Raw genomic sequence first — 15,458 nt, forward strand, 5'->3', positions numbered from 1 at the left:
CGGCTGTTTTGGGTCTTCGTTTCTGTGCGAGGGCTTTCTCTAGTTGCAGCAAGTGGGGGCCACTCTTCATTGCAGTGTGCGGGCCTCTCACTATTGCGGCCTCTCTTGTTGCAGAGCACAGGCTCCAGACGCGTAGGCTCAGTAATTGTGGCTCACAGGCCTAGTTGCTCCACGGCATGGGGGATCTTCCCAGACCAGGGCTCGAACCCGTGTCCCCTGAATTGGCAGGCAGATTCTCAACCACTGCGCCACCAGGGAAGACCAATTCATGCATTCTTGGAAACTGGTTCTTGGGGGTAAAGAAACCAAAAATCTTGTTATGTAAAAAGCACAGATAAATATAAAGTATATCTGTGAGTATTAAAATTTCATGGGTGGCAGGAGTGAATAGGAAACAAAATGTCTGAAGAGGCTTCTGGGGTTGAGGAAGCAAAAATGAAAAAACAGTTAAAAAATACTTCATTGCTCCAGAATGGCATAAAGAGCACTTCTCTGGTTGGGGCCAGATCACAAGCAGTAGCAGTTTATCCCATAGAACGAATGGTTTTGCAGATCTCATTTAATTGAGCTTTCAGCACAGGGTGAGGATGAAGATTGAATGGCTTCCTTCTTATTTGTTCCTCATGAATTTGAATAATAACATCACAAGAGACTAAATCAGTATTATGCTGTGGAAATGGAGAGAAAAGAAACCAGTTAGAAGTGATAGCACTGGGTGAGGAAACAGCCTGTGAACATAGGTTCCAGATGTTAACAGCAAAACAAATTATAATAATCATGAATGTACTGGCATCCCTGTGTTGTGTCACTGTTTAAGGTACCTAGATTTTCATTCAGTTGAGCATGAAGTTACAGATTATATCAATATGTTACTTTAAAAAAAATTTTTTTTTTAAATTTCTTGCTGTGCCACACAGCTTGTGGAATACTAGTTCGCCACCCAGGGATCAAATCCAGGCCCCCTGCAGTGAAACCACCAAGTCCTAACCACTGGACTGCCAGGGAATTCCCTATATCAAAATTTTAATAGTAGTAGTAATAATACAGTAGTAATAAAACCAGTGAGCTAATGGAAATCTATTGAATGTTGGGAAGATGCAAGTCCAAATTCACTTTCTTTTGGTGCATGCATTCTTTCCTTGTACAGTTCTGTATTGCTGTGTGCCAGGCACTGTTCTAGACACAGGAAGCTTATGTTGTAGTAGGGGGTGGGAGGGAAACAGTCTGTAAAGAATAAATGTAGTATCTTCAAGTATGCCAAGAAGTGATACGTGCCGTGGGAAAAGAAATAGAGCAAATGGAAGTCTGGAGAGGAGAGAAGGACACTGCAGTTAAACTGGAGTGGTACTGTAGACCTTAATATCTCCTTAGGAATGTCTCTGAAAGTTGCTTTGACCATTCACTGGAAGAGTCTTCACAGGATAATTTTTCTGTTCCTTTTTGTAGAATGGTAGTCGAAGAAGAACACCAGGTGGCGTTTTCCTGAATCTCCTGAAGAACACTCCTAGTATCAGTGAGGAGCAGATTAAGGTAGAAACAATAATGTCCTTGACTTTTAAGATCCATCATAATTTAACTCCCACTCAGCCTCTAGCTTCATTTTTTCCTGATCTCTGTTACCTGCTCTGCCTTGTACTGACCAATTTTTCATTGTCTCTTTTCAAGTAAACCTTATGCCTTTGGTAAAGCTCTGCCTCCTCATTTTCTTCCCTTTCAGAGCCAAGGTCAAGATTTCTTTTATGGCAATTTTTCCTGGTCCCTTAGCATGTAATTTTTTTTTCTACTCCTACAACTTTTTATTAAGGAAAAATTTCAAACGTGGAATAGATGAAAAAACAACAGGATGAATACCCATATATCCTTCACCTAGGTTCAGGGGTGGTTAACATTTTGACATTTACCTATACAATTTTTTTTCTGTACCATTGGGAAATAAGGAGCAAACATCATGACATTCAGCCCTAATTACTTCAACAAGCATCTCCCAATAATGACAATATCCTACACAGCCACACCTAAGAAAAATAAGAACAGTTTCATAGCATCATCCCAGTATCTATCTAGCCCTTATTCCAATTTCCTGAATTGTCCCAAGAATGTATTTTCTAGCTTTTTTCCTCCCCAAATCAGGATCCTATCTAGATTTCCACATCCCATTTGTTATATCTCTTTTGATCTGTTTAATCCTACATTTTTCTCCATGATTTAGACCTTTTGATGAGTCCAATATGGCTGTCTTATAGAATATACCACATTCTGTTGTCTGCTCACACATTTGTTTTGTTTATTCCTCTATCTCCTATATTTCTTACAAACTGGAAGCCAGGCATTTTAGTATCATTTTTGTATTACCAGAATGTCATATGGGAAATCTTATACACTGTGGGTTTTTCACAGCTCAGAATTCAGTTACCTTTTAATTTATTAATTAAGGAACATGACTCGCACTTAGCACATGTGATCAAAATTGAGAACTGTCTTCTTGCATAGGAAGGAGATGGTACACATGCAACACAGCTACAGTATTTGAGAAATTTTGTATTCTCTTTTTTATAACAGTGGGTGATAAAGGTCATAGGAATGTGCTTTAGCTGTACTAATGTAATGATGATGACAGAAAAATAAAAACCTTTTCTCTTGAGCTGATGCTACATGTGAGCATATTTTACATCTGCTCAATGTTCTTTTTCTTTTTTCTGGCTATGCACTTTTAGTCATTTTTTTAAAAATCTGTTACTGAAATTCCTACAGGATATGTTGTTGCACATTTGAAATCTCTACTCTGTAACTACTTTTTTTCCTCATTGGAACAATTATTTTGATAATAAATTTATAACAATGTGAATTTCCTTGGGAACACAACTTTTGAGTGGTAGAACAGAGCTTATACCTTAGTGATGTTCTCCCTCCTCCCCCAATATAACCCCTGATCAGAGTGTGTACTTAGAAGGAACATTCTTCTTGGGTCTTTGTTTGATAGCAAAATGTGACTCTTTTCAAAGATATAGCATGATGTGATGAATTCTCTAAGATTCAAAATCTAGGTTTTAATCTTAATTTTGCCATATAGTGATTATATGACTATGAGCAGATTGCTTACTCTCCCTCAGCCTTGATTTTCTCATCTATAAAGTGAGGACTTTAATATGTGCCCTGCCTATTTAATATTGCTATAAAGGAGTTAAATAAAATGATGTCTAGAAAAGCTGTTTGTTTCTTGAGAAGAAAATAACATTTATTCACCGTCAGCCTGGCACTGTCTATCATTGGGTATTACCCTGATAGGCAAATGCAGAGCAATAGAAAGAATAGGTCTGAGATCACACAGGAAGGACTCTGACTTCAAACCCATGCTGTTTTCACTGAATCACCTATCTTTGAAATTCATTTCTTCTAACTCATTGTGGAGAAGGAGATTTAATGTTAGTAGATTTTTATCTTAAAACAACCAGAAACATTGCATTATAATAAACAGAAACATTTGTAGTATCTAATAATAGGGGAATGTTGACTAATAGGGACATTCTTAAAGCAGCTATCCTGTAGCCTCTATTTTTGTGAAGCAATTTTAAGAAAATTAGAAAATGCAATGCTAACTTTTTAAACTTTTTAAAACGACAAAGTACAAATTTATAGAGAAAAAGAGGCATGGGACAATAGACTGGCAGTTAAAACACCAAAATGTTACCAATGATTTGGTCTGTTGTGAGGGGTTATAAATGTTTTGTCTTTTAAGATTTTTCTGGGTTTTTTTTTGCCAAATTTTCTGTATGTGCGTGGTTTGACTATCATTACTAGAGGGAAAAGCCTAAGGCAGATATAATTTTATTATAGGTAATTTCATGTGCCATCCAAATAATGGTGTTATAATTATTCTTTTAGTCACTATATTGCTAACAGTCACAGTCTGTAGAACTTGGAAGCCAAAACTGAACTGAGTGGGCTTGTTTTCAACGTTTTCTCATTTGATTTTGTTTCGGTATATGGCCTTATAATTTGTTTTAGAGAATACAAAGTTTGTGAAGAAAGAAAAAATAAGAATAGTTAGAAGTTAATTTGCGAAGCGGGGACCCCTGGGGTGCCTGGCCAAGGCCCCCTCGCCCACGCCCACCCCATCACCGACCCCCTGGGAAGACCTTGGCCCCCAGACCAGCACCTCTCCAGGACGCTTGTCCCCAGATTTTGCTGAGGAGCTGAGGTCCTCAGAACCATCTCTGAGCCCCGGTCTTCTGGAGGAGGTTGGAGAGGTGGCCGTGGTGCTTCTGGGCAGGTCCTCTCCTGGCGCCGCGGACCCTGAGGAGGTGGTGCTGTGCAGCAGCAGCTGCTGCGCCATGCGGCTGCTGCGCCGGGGCCTGGCCCGGTGCCCTCCTAGAGGGTCGGGGTGCTTCCCCCGACTTGGTGTGGGGGCCCCGCCAGCTGGCTGTCTGCATTTTAAAGAGGTCCCCCCCTCAGGAGTTCTGGCTGCCAGCTAACTGCCCCTTCCCCAGCCGGGACCTCCTGGCAAGACTGTAGCTAGTGGTGATTTTACAACCAAAGACTCTATTTTGTGGTTTAAGGAGAATAAAATTGACTATGTTTAAAAGAAAAAAAAAAAGTTAATTAAGTCCACCTCTAACGTTCTCCCTCCGAAAATAGTATGCACTTCAGGTTCTTAACTTGCAGAGTTAATTATTCAAAGAGATGGATGGGAGAAAAAAAATTGCTCTCAGATGATCTGTTGTCTGCATTTGTTGTGACAACGTTAATAATATGCTACAAAGACATTTCTTTGGGTCATCCAGTTCTGTTTAAATTCGTAACCCATAAGAATGACATTCCTTTTTAATAAGGATTGCCATATTTGGAGGGAAAAGGGGAACTTCATAATTTTATTTAGTGTTGCCAAGCATTGTACTAGTTAGAATTGTTTTTATCAAGATGTTTGGATGTGCTTCCATATAAAATGAAAATACTTCTACTATTGTTCCACTTGAAGGTAAGTAGACTCTTGGAAAAATTGTGAATTATCACACTCTTGCGAAGGTTTAAGGTTTAAGAATATGGATTTGAAGAAATCATTTATGAGTTTAGACTTTATACCTTTACCTGTTGGCTCTAATCTTGAGCCTAACTTTTCCTCATCTGAAAACAAGTATAATCCCCACCTCATAAGGTTCTTGTGTGAATGAAAAGAGTTCACACCTGTGTAAAGTTCTCAACGTAATGCCTGGCACATAAAAGTGCTCATTCAGGAATTGGTAGCTGGCCTCATTTTCCTCTGAATTCACCCTTTTTGTCCTTCCTGCACTTTTTTCTCACATCTGTACCCTCCTTCTCCACCCCCATCCTCATTTCTTTAGCAAATACTTTCATTCCTTCTCTTCATCAAAGCTCTCATATTCTGAAGCTTTCCCTTACTGCATTCATTTTAGGGTTCCGTACTCCTTCCTCTGCTAATTCCGTGTGCTGCTTTTACTATTTAGCGAAGCAGAAGGCCCCCTTTATCTCACCATCCTCCGTATTGTTTTTTTATAAACAAGAAGGGATTTGCACTTTAAGAATGTAATAGGAACTGGCTTGGCTACAGCTTTTTTTTTTTTGCGGTACGCGGGCCTTTCACTGTTGTGGCCTCTTTTGTTGCGGAGCACAGGCTCTGGATGCGCAGGCTCCGGACGCACAGGCTCAGCGGCCATGGCTCACAGGCCTAGCCACTCTGCGGCATGTGGGATCTTCCCGGACCGGGGCACGAACCCGTGTCCCCTGCATCGGCAGGTGGACTCTAACCACTGTGCCACCAGGGAAGCCCTTGGCTACAGCTTTTAAGAGTCACTTGCTAGAATATAATAGGATGTCAAAAGTGTGTCCTGCCTGTACTAGCTTCTCTTTTAAATCTTTGAATCTTTTTTGTATTAGCATCATCATTTTTGCCTTCTCTTTAGATCCCTGACCTTTTTTTTTTGTACCCTCTAAAATTATATTTCTCTGTCTGTATCAAGGTTCCCAGAAGTTATTTTGTTTTTCCATGTAGTGTTTTAATGGAAATGTATTTTCTACTTGAACCATTCTCATTCACTGGCAGTTTTGCCTCTCAGAGGATATTTGGCAATGTCTAGAGGTATTTTTGGTTGTCACCGTTTGGCGGTGGGGTGGGTGTGCTAGTGGGTAGAGGCCAGGTAGGCTGCTGAACATCCTGCAATGCACACAGCAGACTGCTACACAAAGAATTCCTTGGCTTGCAGTTTTAGTAGTGCCATACTTAAAAAACTCTGTACTAGAAGATTCTCATATTCTCATGCTATAAAATCCTTTTTCTGGCACCCTGGAATCCAAGTGCTGACTATATCATTTTTATGCCTTGTGATAAAAGTTTTTGGCAGAGATTTACAGTCTCACATGTTAATTACAGCAGTGTTTAAGGGCTGGAATTTTTCTTGCATTGTGTAGGTTACGTGATCATACTTAGTCACACAGTTCGGGCCTGGCCAGTTTCTTAGCATATAACATGTGGTTATGATGACATTTCAGAGTTAGTAAATTATTATACCAAAGACTTCTGTTTTGTTGTGATAAATTATATTTTATTTAAATCCTAAACAATATGATTTTCCTACTGTATATTTCTATTTAGAAAACCTTTATAGATTGATGTATATGGTATAATAAGTATGGACCCTAGACCTAACACTAGGCTGAGTTTGAATCATAGCTTCATCCTCTCAACTTGCAATGAGGATTTATTAAATATCTTGGACTCTGTGTTCAATTATGAATCTAATATTTCTTTTGTGTGGAAAATGGAGATAATATAAAGAGTCTGCCTTATAACAGGTTTTCAATAAATGGTAGTTCTTGTTTACTAAAGTTGTTCCTTTATTGTAGGACATTTTCTACATTGAAAATCAAAAGGAATATGAAAATAAAAAAGCTGCTAGGAAGAGAAGAACACAAGTGTTGGGAAAAAAGATGAAACAAGCTATTAAAAGCCTAAATTTTCTAGAAGATGATGATACATCACGAGAGACTTTTGCAAGTGACACAAATGAGGCCCTGGCCTCTCTTGATGAATCACAGGAAGGACACGGAGAAACAAAGTTGGATGCAGAGGAAGCCATTGAGGTTGATCATTCTCATGATTTAGACATCTTTTAGGACATTTTGAGAAATAAGCCTTTCTAAGATAACATTGTAATAAACCATTTCTACTGAGATTGCTTTATTTTACTTTGCACTGATAAACCCAAAAATCTGGAGAGAACTGTTGTCTTGTTTTAAATAAAATTGAATATATGGGAGATGAATGCAATAAGAACATTTAAAACTTTCTCATGTCTGACAAAAGTATATAGCAGAGGATTTAATTTCTCAATCTATTGCATGTGCTAATCATTACTAGTTGATAATCAGTTTTGTCCAGGTCATCATAACATACCATTCAAAAGTTTGTTTTCTTTTTCTGATTTACCTTTGCAGTGAATTATGATTGATTTCAAACATTCCATTAAAAGATCCTAAGACATAAATTGTTAAGCTATTACAAATGCATTCAAATTTAGTTTTCCTGTGTTCTAAGAACTCTTAAGCAGTTTTAATAATAGAGACTAAAAATAGGTTTATACTAGTGGCTCTTCCCACTTAAGTTGTTTGTGCTGAAGTAAATAAACATCAGAAGCTTTTCAAAGAAGTATCTGTGCTTAACTGTAACTTTGTTTTTGACCTCTTATTAGTTACCTTGGTCATATATTAAATACTGAATGTGATCCATACCTGCATAATTACCATGACATTTAAAAAATTCCCAGTGACAGCCTGCCTAAGACTGTTTTACCTTATGTTATGGAAGTTAGGTATTAAAAATGTTTCATCTGCATGATGTTTAAAATTATTCATTTTTATTTAAGGAAATAAAGGTAGTTTACTTAAGATGTTCCAGGAGTTGACTACAGTTTACAAAATAGATTAAGCAAAAATATGTAGGGAGCAATTATTAGCTATTCTTTGCAGCAATGTACTTGAAGTCTTTCAGTAGTTTCTGAAATACATGATCATTGAAGTTGGAGCTAAGTAAGCAGGGAAAGAAAAGGAAATGGTAATTGGTTACATTTTTTTCATAAAGAATGCAAAAATAAAAGTGGAGTTCTGGCAGTCCTTAATGAGTTTCAAGTGATTTTATTTTTTAATCTCAAATGTTCTTTCATAAAATTGCTATAACCTAGGAAAGAAACATTTTAAGTAGGTAAGTATTTAAACATTATCCCTGAGATTTTTTAACCATTTATTTATTTATTTAAAGAATTTTTTTTAATTGAAGTATAATTGATTTATAATATTACATTAGTTTCAGGTATACAACATAGTGATTCAGCATTTTTCTGCCTTGTAAAATGATCACCACAGTCCCTGAGATTATTTTATGTAAGGTGATTTTACATATCACCTTCCCTGATGGTACAGTGGTTGGGAGTCCGCCTGCCGATGCACGGGACGTGGGTTCGTGCCCCGGTCCAGGAAGATCCCACATGCCGCGGAGCAGCTGGTCCCGTGAGCCGTGGCCGCTGAGCCTGCGCGTCCGGAGCCTGTGCTCCGCAGCGGGAGAGGCCACAACAGTGAGAGGCCCATGTACCGCCAAAAAAAAAAACAAAAGGTATAGTATATCAGGAAAGATAATCAACATTCAGAAATCTAAATGCCACTTACTCATGTAAATATTGCTAATTTTTCTAATGAAAGTTACAGTTTTTGAGGGACATTAATGCCTCAGGCTACTTCATCTTCAGTGGATCGCTCCTCCCTCATTCCCCGCTTCCCGGATTGTTTTCATCAATTGTTATTTCCTTAACATTTGCAAACCAGATTTCTGGATTGTAGTACATCCTAATGTTATATATAGAAACGAGTGCTTCAGTTTTTAAGGTTCTGTAAAGTTTTGTGTATTAACATTACTTTTCTCTAAAACTTTCTGACTATCCAGATCTAGGAAGTTCTCTCCAGACTGTTGCCGGATGTGTATTCAGTTAATACTCTCACCAAGGCAGTGTACATCAGTCATTCTTACCTGTTCAGCCTAACATTTTTCCTCCTGGCTAGGAGTATTAGCAGTAATAACCCTCCATGTCTCTGGCCTAGTAATTTAGGTGCTCGTCCTCACTCATAACCTTTCTTTATTAAAATGAGTTTTGTTACCTAAAATACTCTGAGATATAACTCAAATCTTAGGAGATAAAATGGGTTGGATTGGTTTGGGTTTAGGCAAGTTTGATTTACACCTTGAAGTGTGTGTAAGTAATGGTGAAACATAAATGGGACACATCAACCACGTGCAGTATGTAAAGAGGAAAATCAGCTAAGGGTAAATAGTGTTAATTTGAAGTGATTATTTGTGAATAATAATTCTTTAGTCCAATATATTTTCTAGTATCTGTCAAATTTGTAATATATCTGCAAGCATCCTTATTTTTTAAGTGTTCGTGACAAGAATGATGATGTACTCAAGGTGTATTAAAAACACCGAAAATAGCTCTAAGTGCCACACTCTTAATTAACTTCTAAAGTAACTGCTATGGGTTGCTATGAAATTAGCAAAACAGTGTTAGATCTGAGGCAGCAATGACATCATAATTAGACTAGTAGACTAGTGAAGTTCTAGATGAGAATTCCTGTCACTACTGGCAGTGATGGCTTCAGGCAAAGACACTTGTCCTATCTTACCTAAACTCACCAACAACTGTTCTGATGAGAATTCATATAAGCCTGCTATTAAGTGAGGACTTAAGGGTTCTGGGTTTTGGGGTGGTTTCTTTGTTTTTTGTTTCTTTGTCTTCAGTCTGGGAGCTACATAGATGAGGACGCTAATTCTGTGCTTCCCCTTGGCATCTTTATAGAAAGCTTTATGTTCCAGAACAAAACAATGTGTGTGCAGAGAAAGCAAGTCTGACCTGAGTGTAGGGCATGTACTAAATTCAGAAGCTAAATTAGTTAACTGGTTTTTGTGAGTGGCCAGTGATTCCTTTAAGTAATGAGTAGGCCTGAGGTAGATCATGGTGTGCTGTCTTCCCCCTTAAAGTCAGGCCAAAATGAACATCATGAGCAAATTGTAAAGGACAGCGTGCAGTTAGAGCTACAGATACCCAGCCCAGACTCTTGATCTTGGTGATACTCGGGGATTTAATGGGTTGGTTATCTACTAGGTGAGCCTCAAATAGTGACACAGCTCTGTGCTGCATCTGCTAGGGTCCAAACCTCACAGGCACAACTGCTTCCATTCCGTAAAATGAAGCTAAAATAATTGAATTTAGCTCACAATATATCCTTTCTTCTTGCTTTTTCCTAATCTTCAGGTGTGGTGAGATTCATTTGCCACGGTTTTCATTAAAGCAAGGGATGATCCCAAGACGTTATGTAATGCCTTGGAAACAGAACATGAAGTTCAGGAATGTGAATCTTAAGGTATTTTCCTACAGGTATTTATAATAAAAAACCTATATATCTGTGAATAGACATATATAACTCTACAAAAGCTGCTTTGAAATTTATTTTTCATTTTTTCAGCTTTATTGAGGAATAATAGACAAATATGATTGTGTACCTTTAAAGTATACAACGTGATGCTTTGATATACACTGTGGAGTGATTACCAAGATCAAGATAACACATTCATCACTTTACATTGTTGACTCTTTTTTTCCTTGCAGTGAGAATGCTTCAGATCTACTCTCAGCAGCTTTCAAGTGTATAATACCGTATTACTAACTGTAGTCACTGTGCTGAACATTAGACCCTTAGAACTTATTCTTCTTAAAACTGAAAATTTGTACCCTTTGTCCCATTTCTTCCTCCTTCCAGGCCCTGACAACCACCATTCTGTTCTGACAAAAACTATTTGATGCGCCTTCACGTAAACTTGCAAACAAAAGTTAAATAGCAGTATCTATTCAAATAACCCAATTACAAACTTAAAATAGGTAAACCAAAAGATTTCATAAATATGTGTCTACCTTTTTCTCTACATAATGGCAACTCACAGCTGTTAAGTTCATCAGAAGTAGGCGCCATTAACATTAAAGCTACAGTACAGAGCATGTATTTTTTTTTAATTGAAGTATAGTTGATTTACAATGTGTTAATTTCTGCTGTACAGCAAAGTGATTCAGTTATACATATATATATGTATATTTTATATTCTTTTCCATTGTGGTTTATCACAGGATATTGAATATAGTTCCCTGTGCTATACGGTAGGACCGTGTTTATCAATTCTATATATAATAGTTTGTTTCTGCTAATCCCAAACTCCCAGTCCAACTCTCCCCCATCCACCCTCCCCCTTGGCAACCACAAGTCTGTTCTTTACAGAGCGTGTATTTTTACAGTTGTACTGCACACTCAGGTTGAGAGCTATGGGAACAGTTTGGCTAGATTTACAGATAAGACTCCTTGCCCACTCAATGCTCTGATTCGGTAGTCAATAGTTTCAAAACATTTTCCAAATTCAGATTGATTGACCATTCACTTGTGAAAAGGTAAGTTGTTTCTTTAAAGGAGATTATAATATTTTGTAAGAATCAGACAATAAGAGGAGATTTCATGTTAGGATTCCTAGGAAGAAATGTGTTTATATAACTAATTTCCAAATTTCTAAAGGATAAGCAATTAATGTTGAGTAAGAATATACTTTGTGAAGACAGATATTATAAAATATGAATATTATATGATATACAAAATATAAAAATATGGCTCAAGTATTTTCTTATAAAATACATACAATGTAATAAATGAGGCTGCCATTTGCCTTGAGATGATTATTTTATATGTATTTTTATCTGATATTTTGAAAACAGATATGAAACTAAGGAAATCACGATTCAAATACCAGACTTAAACATCAAATTTGTGTGGTTATTAAGACTTTCTAATATCTTAATATTGGGCTGTATTTCATGTAACTTAGTGGCTTATCAAGTCATTTTCAATGTCCTAAGTAGCTTTAGCATGGTGACAATATTAGTACTGACTTTATATTTTTCATTTACTAGAACTATAGGGTATAAACTTAGAGTTGAAGTCAATAATGAAGAACTGTTTTGAATGCATCAAAACATTTCTGTTACTCTTGCCCTTACTCTTTAGAGCTATAAGTCAGCATAATTTTTTCGTTATTTCACTTCTCCAATTTAGTTGACAGTGTTCCTAACAATTTAAAAAATATAATTAGCGACTGGTGTATGGAATATTCTACCTTACAGAGTAAAAGTGAAAATTAAATGAGAATTACAATGAAGTGAATGTGCACTGAATAAATGCTAGCTATGCTTTCTTTTCATTTTACCATTTTTCCTGATGATATAGCTCTTTAACAACATAAAAACAAGAACACAGCATAGGAGAGAGGGAGTGGCACCCCAAGACCAGGCCAGACTGTTGTTCAGCAGTATCAAAGAATCAGAAATAGATGTACAACTAAGATAATCTTAAGTAGCTGTTATCTATCCAGCAGCAGGGTGCAGCAGCAGATGCATACTGTGTAGCTATTTTACTTAGTAGTTGGCGAAAGTTTTTTCATTCACATAGAATGTTTTATTCAACACTCAAAGAATCCTTTAATAATTCCCATTTTATGTTTGAGGAAACTGAGTCTCATGGTAGGTAAATGACTTGTACAAGAACACAAAAGTAGTGAAGCTAAAAGTCAGTGATCTGACTCCAAGTTTATATAGTCTGCAGCTCACACCACTGGCTCTTCCTGTTGGTCGGAAGACACCAGTGAGAGAGCACTGCTTTTGAAAAAGGGATATTGCTCTGCCCACTAGACCTTCCTTCTCAACAGGAACAGTTAGAAAAACTATTGGGCAACTTCCATCTTAATCTAATAAAGTGGTTTTTTATAAATTAATTAATTAATTTTTTTCTGCGTTGGGTCCTCGTCGTCGCACGAGGGTCCTCTCCATTTGCAGCAAGCGAATGGGGGCCACTCTTTGCTGCGGTGCGTGGGCTTCTCATTGCGGTGGCTTCTCTTGTTGCAGACCACGGGCTCTAAGCGCGCGGGCCTCAGCAGTTGTGGCATGCGAGCTCAGTAGTTGTGGCTCACGGGCTCTGGAGCGCAGGCTCAGTAGTTGTGGTGCACAGGTCCAGTTGCTCCGCAGCATGTGGGATCTTCCTGGACCAGGGATTGAACCCGTGTCCCCTGCATTGGCAGGCGGATTCTTAACCACTGCGCCACCAGGGAAGTCCCTGATAAAGTGATTCTTGGTGTGATATACAGCATTTTTTTTTTCTTTTAGCATGCAGAAGCATGTGGGATCTATGCCGGCCCTTTGGAAGACTCTCTGTTTTTGAATCACAGTGAAAGGCTTTGCCATGGGGAAGATCGTAAAGTTGTCTTGAAGAAAGTCCCACCAGAAATAAAAATTGCAGATATGCCTCTGCATTCACCTCTCTCCAGGTACCAAAGCACTGTGATTTCCCATGGCTTCAGGAGGCGACTGGTCTGATGAAGAATAAAATGATAAAGTATTTCAGTCTCTCCCTCTCTCATAAAGTATTTCAGTCTCTCCCTCTCTCTCTCTCCCATAATGTTTAAGTCCTTGTACATTTGTATTTTGCCTATAGGTTCAATTTGTTCAAAGGCTATAAGTCAACTGCGTACTCTTTAAATTATACTAACTTAGAAAGGAAATAGGCTGTGAGAATATCTGAGATGACGTGGGGGAACAAGGAAAACTGTCTCACTGAAATTAATTTCACACCAAGTAGTTAAGAAATAGCAGACGGATCCAGTCCTACCATCTAACCTTACCACACTCCTCTACCTTTCTCTCCTTCTCATTCCACCCTTATTATTCATCCCCTCCAAAACTCAGTGTCAAGAAAGCCAAACTGAAATAGAGTTGCAGGATGTGGAATTATTTTTGCTTCTTTTCTGACTGCTCCAACACCCTTCCTTCTGCTCCACTGCACCAACACACACCCCTAAGGCTATAGAGACAGGCAGCTAATCAGCATGGTTATTAGAAGTGTTAGTAGACAACTCTGTGATACATCATACAATTTTAGCTGAGACATATGTTTCCATATTGGTTCAGTGTATCCAAGTATCAATTTCCTATAGTGAAGGATTGATTCACATAACTTAAGACATAATAATCACTGTATGCAAAAATGAGGCACCACTGTGGAAGACAGTATGGTGGGTTCTCAAACAATTACACTCAGAATTACCTTATGATCCAGCAATTTCACTTCTAGGTATATGCCCAGAAGAATTGAAAGCAGGGATTTGAACAGATATTTGTACACCAATGTTCATAGCAGCATTATTTATAATATCCAAAAGGTGGAAACAAGTCAAATGTCCATCAACAGATGAATGGATTGTTGGGGAGGAAGAAATTTTCCTCTACCCTTCTAGGTTCTTCTGACTGGCTTAAGAATTGAATTGACATGAGACAGATTAACAGGAGAAAGTCAAACAAAAGTTAAATAACATGTATACATGGGAGAGGCCCAGGAAAACTGAGTAACTCACCCAAATGACTGAAACCCTCACTTTGTTTTTAAATTGTATTTATTTATTTATGGCTGCGTTGGGTCTTCCTTGCTACGCGTGGGCTTTTCTCTAGTTGTGGTGAACGGGGGCTACTGTTTGTTGCGGTGTGCGGGCTTCTCATTGCAATGGCTTCTCTTATTGCAGAGCAAGGGCTCTAGGAGCACGGGCTCAGTAGTTGTGACACACAGGCTCAGTAGTTGTGGCGCACGGGCTTAGTTGCTCTGTGGCACGTGGGATCTTCCTGGACCAGGGCTCGAACCTGTCTCCCCTGCATTGGCAGGTGGATTCCCAACCACAGCCATCAGGGAAGTCCCTGAAACCCTCACTTTAAATACCACCTTCAGGGCTTCCCTGGTGGCGCAGTGCTTGAGAGTCCGCCTGCCGATGCAGGAGACGCGGGTTCGTGCCCCGTTTCGGGAAGATCCCACATGCCGCGGAGCGGCTGGGCCCGTGAGCCATGGCCACTGAGCCTGCGCGTCCGGAGCCTGTGCTCCGCAAATGGGAGAGGCCACAACAGTGAAAGGCCCGCATAACGCAAGGAAAAAAAATAAATAAATAAATAAATACCACCTTCAGCTAAAGACAGAAGAGGATTTGGGAATAGTAATTTGGGACTTCAAAGGGAGGAAGGCAATTGACATGGAGATGGAAAAGTAAACGTTTGGTAAATGTTTGCGGGCCTGCAGAGACAGTGGGACACAGGGTGGCCTGTGATCTCTAAGAGTTTCCCCCACCACATCTAGCTCATGTTCTTTGCAGACATCTCTGGTGATAGCTCTATTCCTGTAATCGGCCCTCTCTCTAAATTCCTTTAGGCACTTAGGGGGGGAGGTCAAAAGTTCTTCCTGAGTCTTCTGGGCCTTGATTGTTTTCAGCTTGAAATAATCCACATGCCAGAGACATTTTAGGGTGGCAAATTTTGTTTCCCTACAGATAAACA

The 15,458-nt window shown here is 38.7% G+C and overlaps 2 protein-coding genes across 2 annotated transcripts in view; both read left to right on the forward strand.

The window, feature by feature from the left end:
* PHAX (phosphorylated adaptor for RNA export) overlaps positions 1–7,229 on the forward strand; it is a 12,753-nt gene extending 5,524 nt beyond the window's left edge. The window contains exons 4-5 of the mRNA XM_007463728.1: positions 1,447–1,530; positions 6,859–7,229. Of these exons, the coding sequence (XP_007463790.1) occupies positions 1,447–1,530; positions 6,859–7,128 (354 nt within the window). The 3' untranslated portion in view covers positions 7,129–7,229. The remainder of the gene's footprint in view (positions 1–1,446; positions 1,531–6,858) is intronic.
* Positions 7,230–9,635: 2,406 nt separating this feature from the next.
* Positions 9,636–13,496, forward strand: SPMIP10 (sperm microtubule inner protein 10). Its single transcript, XM_007463729.1, has 3 exons — positions 9,636–9,736; positions 10,314–10,422; positions 13,254–13,496. The coding sequence occupies exons 1-3, from the start codon at positions 9,651–9,653 to the stop codon at positions 13,461–13,463; spliced, it is 405 nt and encodes a 134-aa protein (XP_007463791.1). The 5' UTR covers positions 9,636–9,650; the 3' UTR covers positions 13,464–13,496.
* The last annotated feature ends 1,962 nt before the right edge of the window (positions 13,497–15,458 follow it).

The sequence above is a fragment of the Lipotes vexillifer genome, unplaced genomic scaffold (assembly GCF_000442215.2).
Source record: "Lipotes vexillifer unplaced genomic scaffold, Lipotes_vexillifer_v1.1 scaffold1616, whole genome shotgun sequence".
Lineage (NCBI taxonomy): Eukaryota > Metazoa > Chordata > Mammalia > Artiodactyla > Lipotidae > Lipotes > Lipotes vexillifer.